Raw genomic sequence first — 7,780 nt, 5'->3', positions numbered from 1 at the left:
GCGCCTTTAATGAGTTCCCTGTGGGACGGAGGCTCGGTTCTGGGCCCAGTGAGCCCCATGCTCCCTGCTGGGGCCTGAAATACTGCTCCAGCTCAGGGAGCAAGTGGGACAGGGCCGGAGGGTGCGGGGGGGGGGCGGAAGGTGGGGGGGGACCGGCGGGCACTCTCTGGGAGCGAGAAGGGAGGGCAGGGATGGCTTCGGAGGCTGGAAGGGCTCATGGCACATGGCAGCCCCCCTCACCCCCGCCCCGGCTGCTGGGGTCTTATGGGCTGCCCAGCAGGAGCTGACCCTTCACCGGCCTTGCCTCATCTCCTGCTCCCCCAGCCCCCCAGCGCCCGCCGTCTCCCCCTGCCTCTTCCAAGCGGCTGCTCCTGCAGCGGGGCTTGGCCCCCTCAGAAACACTCTCTTCCATCATGTCGACAGCTCCTGGCAAGCCCTCCTCCTCCCCGGAGCCTTCCTGGACTCCTGGAAGGGGGGAACGGCCAGCCGCCCCCTCCCTTCTTCCCAGCCCTGCAGCTAAGGGACGGCCTGAGGCCCATGTGCTCGGGCAATGATCTCACCCCTTGTTTTTGTTTGTCCCGGCTGCAACCAGGCTGGGGATCCTGGGGCCTCCGCTCAGCTCTCCACCCCCCCCCCGCCCCGGGGCAGCCCCGGAGAGATGGAAAGCCGGAGCCCCCACAGCCCAGGCCCGGCCTTACAGAGGAGGAAACTGAGACTCCCCGGCACGGTGGCCCTCCCCCTCCTCCTTCCGGCCTTCCCAGTACCTGGCTGACCAAAGTAGGGAGTCAGGGAAGCACAGGGCCAGAATGTGGGGGGTCAGGGAAGCCCGGGGCCAGAATGTGGGGGGTCCACTGCCCACTGAATAGCCCTCCCAAGTGACAAGGAAGCTGCATTAAGAGGACAATGGCCGAGTCAGAGGGGAATTAGGCTTCCCAGAAGCAGGAGCCGACTCCCCACCTCTGCAGGGGCTCGCTTTTGTGCTGAGCCCCCTCCCCCCACCCTGCCCCCAGCCCGGTGGCCTCAGGCCTTTGAGTCCGGGGTGTATCCTGGGGAGGGGGAGGGGGCGAGCGGCCGGCCCTCCCCCCTCGCTCTCCCGAGTGCCTGAGCCCGGTAATTGTGGGCAAATGCGGGCCAGATGCTCTCGCCGGCTTCACACTTAATTCAATCCCCGGCTCTCTCCTCCGGGGACCTTTTGATGTCCAGAGGACCCGGCCCAGAGCTCTGGGGTCTGGAAAACAGGAAGCAGAGGGTTTGGCAGAACGAAAGGGGGCGCCATGGCCCTTCTCGCCCTAAGGGTGCCCGCGTCCTCCCAGGCAGGGCCCCCTCCCCCACCCGCAGCCCCAGGCCGGGGAAACCCCGGGAATGGGGCTGACCCTCGGCCCCGGGCCCCAGCTTGCTGTAGCCAGGCTCAGAGCTCCGGCCGGGCTCGGGTCCGAGGCTCGGTCCGGGACCACTGCCGGCCGGCCGCAGGAAACCGGGGGCAGGGGCCAGAGAGCCTGAGCCCCCTCCAGGAGCCCCAGCTTTGGTTCCTCGTTCAGCCCCCGCATGGGCCCCGGAAAGGGCAGAGTGCAGCCCGCGCCTCGCGCCCCTGGGGCAGGGCTGAGAGAGCAGCCACGTGCTGGGCACGGGGCGCAGGCTGGCAGTCGGGCGGGGGAAGTTGTCCGGGTCGGGCAGGGAGGCTGAGCCCTGGAGGACAGAGGGGCGAGCGGAGGCCGGCGGGCGCGAGCGCGGCGCGTGCCGGCCGGGAGCAGGTCTCCGGGACCCCTGCGGCCCCCCCGGCCTCTCCAAGATAAGCCGTCTCAGCGTGAGTGCCCGCTCCGGGCAGCCTGGGTGGGCGAGCCGACGGCGGGGCCGGGAGGGAGGCTGCGAGCCCCAGATCCGGGCAGCCTCGGGAGGGGGGGCGGGGGCCTCTGTTCTCCTGACATTCCGCTCCCAGGCCCCGGCGGGGGGAGCCTGGGCTTTTTTAAAGTCATTTAAAAATAAACAGTGGAGCTGGCGCTGCTGTGATTGACCCAGAAACCCCCTCCACCTCAGTGGGAGCTGGGGGGAGGGGTACCAGCCTAAACTGTCCAGGTGGCCCAGGGGCTTCCGGGCCAGACCCCGGCCTCTGACCCGAGGGCGGCGGCGGCAGCAGCGCTGTGGCTGTGCCGGGCCCTCCCCCCCACCCGCCAGATGGCCCTGAAGAACAGGCAGGGACCCTCTCTGCGCCCCCGTCCCTGCCGGCCGGCCGGCCCACTCGGCTGGGCCCTTAGCCGCCTCCCCCCTCAGGGCAAGCAGGAGACAGCCCCCTGCCCAGCAGAGCCCACTTTGGGGGGTGGCGGAGCCCCCTCCACGTGTGATCATGAATAGTGCGGGAGGCCGCTGCCCCCCCCCCCCAGCCCCCTCCTCTCCCCCTCAGGCCCCAGCTCTGAGGGAGCTCCTGCCAGGCTGGGCGGAGGGTGGGGCCCAGCCTTCCTCCTTGAATGGGCCTTTCAGGAGAAGCCGGGGAACAGAGGGAGGCTTTTGCCAAGGTGGTCGCCTCTCTGAGGCTCGGGAGGAATTTCTGGGAGGTGGGAGGTGGGGGCACTTTCCGGGGTGCTCGGGGCCAGGAGCCTCCCTCCCGCTGCTGCTCTCGGCCCCAGCCCGAGGCAGGTCCCCGCTCCTGGACCCCGGGGGACGTGGAAGGGCCCCCAGCCCGCGATTCCGGAGGGAGCGCCCGCGGCCCCCGCCCCCGGGCAGACGCTGGGAGCGGGCAGGGGACGGCGCCAAGCCTCCACACAAAATGCCCTCTCTCTGCGGTCCCCCGCCCGCCTCCCCCGGCATACCTGTGGGCAGAGGCCGTGTTATTGGAGCCAGCCCCGAGCCCATCACTTTTTCCACTCTGGAGTCAGTGACCTTCTCTGGGCTGTTTTCCTTGGAATCCTCCCTGGCTGGGAGGCCGAGGATGTGAATCCCATCTCATGCTCAAACACCCCGGTCCCCGCTCCCACCCGGGGGCACTGAGGGAGATCTGCCGGGGGGGGCCGAGCTCCGGGCCCCCCCACTGTGGCCCTGAGCTCAGCTGGGGGCTCCGCCTGCCCCGTCCCCCGGACTCCCGGCACTGGGCGGTCACGGCACTCCCGGAGCCCGGATGGGAGCCCTGCGCCTCAGAGCTAAAGAAGAGGGGCTCCCACGGGGGGCTTGTGACTAAATCCCTGAGGTCTGAGGCTCTGGGGACTCAGGGAAGAAGCCTCATGGCCAGTGGCCGGGGGCCGGTTCTGGGGGCAGTGAGGGCTGGGGCCAGGGCCGGGGCACTGGGGGTCTGCGGCGCCCCGGGTGCGTGAGAGTGAGAGTGTTTGTGTGTGAGGTCAGCAGCAACAAGCATAAGTGCCGCCTCTGTGCGCCCGCTGTGGTGACAGAAAAGCAGGACGGCCCCTGCCCTCCAGGAGTTTACCCTCGGGCAGCTGGGGCTGGAGTGTCACTGGGCAGATCAGGGGAGAGCGCGTTTGTGAATGTGAGTGTGTGTGAGTGTGTGAGAGTGTGTGTGAGTGTGTGTATGTGTATGTGTGTGATCTGTGTGTGAGTGTGTGTGAGTGTGTGTTGGGGATCTCCCCCCCCCTTGAGGCCGGCCCCCAGCTGATGCTTATGCGGGCTTCCCTAGTAAATGAGAACAGCAGAGGCCCCGCGGAGGTGTGAAGCCTCCTGGTTTCCTGATGGGGCCCGAGCCCATCTGGAAATGCAGCCTGGCCCTGAGGGGTCACGAGGCTTCTCCCGGCCTTGGGTTCCCTAATGGGGGACATCTGGTAATTGTGCAGCATGGGGAATGTGGTGGGGGCGGGGTGGACAGATGGCTCCCCTTCCCCCCTCCCGGCTCCAGTGGGGCCTGGAAAGTTCACAGGTGTGTCAGGGCCTAGGAAAGCTGGCCCCGGGGCCAGGCCCAGGATGGTGGCCAGAGCCCCTGCCTTCCTCCCGGGCAGTGGGCACAACCCTGTGCTCCCCCAAAGGGGAGCTCCTCAGTACTTGTGTCTGCCACTGGAGACCAGGCTCTCTGGCTCTTGGTCTCTCTCCTGTCCTGTCCTGCCCCGTCCTGTCCTGTCCTGTCCTGTCCATTCCAGTCCTGTTCAATCCTACCCTGCCCCGTCTATCCTATCTAGTCCTATCCTGCCCCGTCCTGTCCTGTCCTGCCCCGTCCTGCCCCGTCCTGCCCCGTCCTGCCCCGTCCTGTCCTGTCCTGTCCTGTCCTATCCTGCTCCGTCCTGTCCTGTCCTGTCCTGCCCCGTCCTGTCCTGTCCTGTCCCGTCCTGTCCTGTCCTGTCCCGTCCTGTCCTATCCTGTCCCGTCCTGTCCTGCCCCATCCTGTCCCGTCCTGTCCTGCCCCGTCCTGCCCCGTCCTGTCCTGTCCTGTCCTGTCCTGCCCCATCCTGTCCGTCCTGTCCTGCCCCATCCTGTCCCGTCCTGTCCTGTCCTGTCCTGCCCCATCCTGTCCCGTCCTGTCCTGCCCCGTCCTGCCCCGTCCTGTCCTGTCCTGTCCTGTCCTGCCCCATCCTGTCCCGTCCTGTCCTGCCCCGTCCTGCCCCGTCCTGTCCTGTCCTGTCCTGCCCCATCCTGTCCCGTCCTGTCCTGCCCCGTCCTGCCCCGTCCTGTCCTGTCCTGTCCTGTCTTGCCCCATCCTGTCCCGTCCTGTCCTGCCCCGTCCTGCCCCGTCCTGTCCTGTCCCGTCCTGTCCTGCCCCATCCTGTCCCGTCCTGTCCTGCCCCGTCCTGCCCCGTCCTGTCCTGTCCTGTCCTGTCTTGCCCCATCCTGTCCTGTCCTGTCCAGTCCAGTCCTCTCCTCTCTCCCCTTCCCTGCTCTCCTCATCCCGCCCACTCGGGCCGCCATGCTTTAATGTGCAGAAGCCTTTTGGCTGGGAGAAGCTCGACAGCGTCCACGGCAGAGCATGAATGGCGGCCGCAGAGAGCTGTCCTCTGTTAACAGTCTTTCCCCTTTCGAAACATCAGAGCTTTCCTCCCGTTCTTCCTCCCTTCTCTCCCCAAGGCCAAGCCGTCCGCTATCTTTTATCTCGGCCCCACCAGAGCTTTCCTCCCGGTCTGCCTGAATTTGGGGCCTCCTGGGCCTCGGGGAGTGGCGAGCAGAGGCTTGCCCGGGACCGGGCCAGCGCCCTCTGGGAGTCTCTGCCCTGAGCCGAGGCCGAGCCGGGCCGTTGTGGGTGGCTCCAGCACGCCGTGGGCTCCACGTGCCTGTGGCAGAGGGGGGAGACACCAGGGGCTCACCTGGAACTAAGGGGGGTCTGGCTTGATTTCTTTCTTTTTTTATTGTACATTCATCTATTCGGCCAATACAGAGCCTTACAATAGTCTTAGTGTAGTTGTCTTTTTTTGGTTCTTTTTGTAAATTTTTAAAGCTTTTTATTTTCAAAACATCTGCACAGATAATCTTTCAACACTGACCCTTGCACAGCCTCGTGTTTCAGGTCTTCCCCTCCCCCCTCCCTAGATGGCAAGCAATCCCATATATGTTAAACATGTTAAAATAGATGTTAAATCTGTTTACCATGTATGGGACTGCCCGCCATCTAGGGGAGGGGGGAGGGGAGGAGGGGCAACGTTGGAACAGAAGTTTTTGCTGGGTCAATGTTGAAAAATTCCCCGGGCATATGTTTTGTATATAAAAAGCTCTAATAAAAAATATATGTTAAATCCAGTATGTGTAAACACATTTGTGCAGTTCTCTCGTTGCACAAGAAAAATCGGCTCAAAAAGGCAAGAAAACGGGAAAACAAAATGCAGCGAACAATGTCAGAGAGTGAGCGCTGCCAGCCCCCCCCCCCCCCCCCCGGCCCCACAGCCTCCCCCTGGGTGCGGACGCTCTCTCCGTCACAGGAGCCGGAACAATCGTCTCATTGTTGGAAATGGCGTCAGAAGGGATGGTCGTGCGGCCTTGTGGCCCCGTCCCCCGATCCCCTGCTCGTTTCCCTCGGCACCAGCTCCTGCGGGTCTCGGCGGCCCCGGGAGATGGTCCCGCGGATCCTTTCCGTCCCACGCATCCGTGCGCTCGCTCGGCCACGCTCGGGCTGGTGGGCGGCCACTCGGCTTCCAGGATGGGGCCTGGCTCGATTTCCACCCAACTGGTCAGAGCCCACGGCTCCAGGGAGGGACGAACGACAGGTGACTCTCGCCCTTCCTCCCGCTGTTGTGTCTGCAATGGCTCCCCTGGACCTGCCCGGGGGCTCCCCGTGCCTCTGTCCCCTCCTGCCCCCCCCCCCCGTTCTGGCGTCACTATTTCTGATGAGAGGAGGGAGAAGGCTGGGGTGAGGGGCTGGGGCGAGGGGCCGGCCTCGGGAGGGATGGAGACGGCCGGCCCAGCAGATGAGGCTACGAACCTGGCCCTCGTGGGGAGCCGGGCAGGGAAAGATGTGGCGGGGCTGGTGGCGAGAGGGCCGGGGCCAGGGGAGGCAGAGGGAAGAAAAGAGACCGGGGAGAAGCGGGCGAGGGCGACTGGATCCAGTCTAATGGCACAAATGCTCTTTGGCCCCCCCAGGCTGGCTCCGGCCCCGCTGGCTCCCAGAGCCTCGAGCCTCCCTGTTTGGAAGCCCGGCCGGCTCTGCTCTCTCCCAGAAGTTTGGTTTCCCACAGAGCTCCGTCTCCTGGTCCCCAGAGGCCATCCCCTCCCCGGCTGCGCATTCACACCTGCTCCGGGCTGGGCTCCGGGGTCCCGGGGGGGGGCGTTCTGCTCTGCTTCCCTGTGGCCTGAGCAGGGTCGGTGGCTCGGGGGCAACTGCGCCACCATTTTGAAAGCAGATGCTTGTGGGCTTGCTAATGGATGCTGATAATGGGTTCTCCGCCCCCCAGCCCCCAACACCCTCTTGGGTGGGAGACAGGCCATAGGCGCTCTCCCGAGGCTCCCCCGGGCTCGTGAGCCAGAGCAAGCCCTCCCCAGAGTGTCAGGATCTCAGGGGGCAGAAAGAACCCCGGCCTAAGTCCGGAGCCGGCCCGGTCCGAGAGGCCCCAGGAAGTGCCCCGGAGCTCCCAGGGCTGGGGGGCTGGCGACGGGCTTTTGTGTTTGGGGGTGTGGGGGAGAACTCCCGGGCTGCTCCCAGGGCTGGGCCAAGTCCTCGTGTTCCCTCCCCAGGACTGACCTTGCCTGGGTGAGGAGGACGTGTTACTGTCCTGGAGGGGGACCGCGGAACCCCCCTTCCCCCCTGAGCAGGGCCAGGGAGAGACAGCAGGAGGCCTGGGGGAGGTCGGGAAGCTGGCTGGGGGGAGCCTTACTCCTCCTCTGGAGCTTGGGGGCCCCCTCTTCAGGCTCCCCAGTTCTTAGGATTTCCATTGAGAAAACCAGGGCGAGGGCCCAGGAGAGAAGGGGTGCCAGGCCTTGCTCCCCACCCCTGCTCCAGAACCGGGGGCCCCTCCAGAAGGGGGGGCTCCAGCCCAGACCAAATTGAAAGAAGCGGGAATGAGCTTATGGATCTGGTTAGCGGGAGAGGACGCCGGGAAAGTAGAAACAGGCTCCAGAGAGGCTTAGGCGAATTCTTGGATGACAGATCCATGACGGGCGGGTTATTAAGGGGGTTAGGGATGTCTGGGGCACATCCCTCACCTGCCAAGAGGACATGGGGAGGGGGGCGGGCCTGGGGGGAGCGCCATGGGCGGGAGGGGGCGGGAGCACGCCCCCCCAGGGGTGCCATGGACAGGCCCGGAGGCCCCCGGATGGGGAGGGGGGGTCCTGCTGCTGAGGAATTCCACGGGGGAAGCCTTCCGGGAAGTCTTCCCAGAACGTTCCTTCCCAGAATCCTGGGACTCCCAGGCCCCCCCTGCAGTTGCCC

General features: G+C 65.9%; 1 protein-coding gene across 1 annotated transcript; it reads right to left on the bottom strand.

Moving 5' to 3' along the window:
- Positions 1-1,161: 1,161 nt before the first annotated feature.
- LOC127541728 (collagen alpha-1(I) chain-like) lies at positions 1,162-6,744 on the bottom strand. Its single transcript, XM_051966948.1, has 4 exons — positions 5,836-6,744; positions 5,063-5,195; positions 2,567-2,804; positions 1,162-2,263 (listed from the first exon to the last, which is right to left on the bottom strand). Exons 1-4 carry the CDS (start codon positions 6,742-6,744, stop codon positions 1,162-1,164), a joined length of 2,382 nt encoding a protein of 793 aa, XP_051822908.1.
- Between the last annotated feature and the right edge of the window lie 1,036 nt (positions 6,745-7,780).

The sequence above is a fragment of the Antechinus flavipes genome, chromosome 6, assembly GCF_016432865.1.
Source record: "Antechinus flavipes isolate AdamAnt ecotype Samford, QLD, Australia chromosome 6, AdamAnt_v2, whole genome shotgun sequence".
NCBI lineage: Eukaryota > Metazoa > Chordata > Mammalia > Dasyuromorphia > Dasyuridae > Antechinus > Antechinus flavipes.
Note: the sequence above shows the minus strand (reverse complement) of the source record. Positions and strands in the feature narration are given on the sequence as shown.

What these genes read in the sequence shown, in the direction of transcription:
- LOC127541728 (XM_051966948.1), bottom strand. Translation starts at nt 6,744, where the DNA reads ATGGTGGCGCAGTTGCCCCCGAGCCACCGACCCTGCTCAGGCCACAGG. An exon ending in CACTCCCCGAGGCCCAGGAG is followed by an intron (nt 2,805 to 5,062) that starts GCCCCAAATTCA and finishes CTCTGCCCACAG; the next exon opens with GTATGCCGGGGGAGGCGGGC. An exon ending in GGCCCCGAGCACCCCGGAAA is followed by an intron (nt 2,264 to 2,566) that starts GTGCCCCCACCT and finishes GCTTGCCCTGAG; the next exon opens with GGGGGAGGCGGCTAAGGGCC.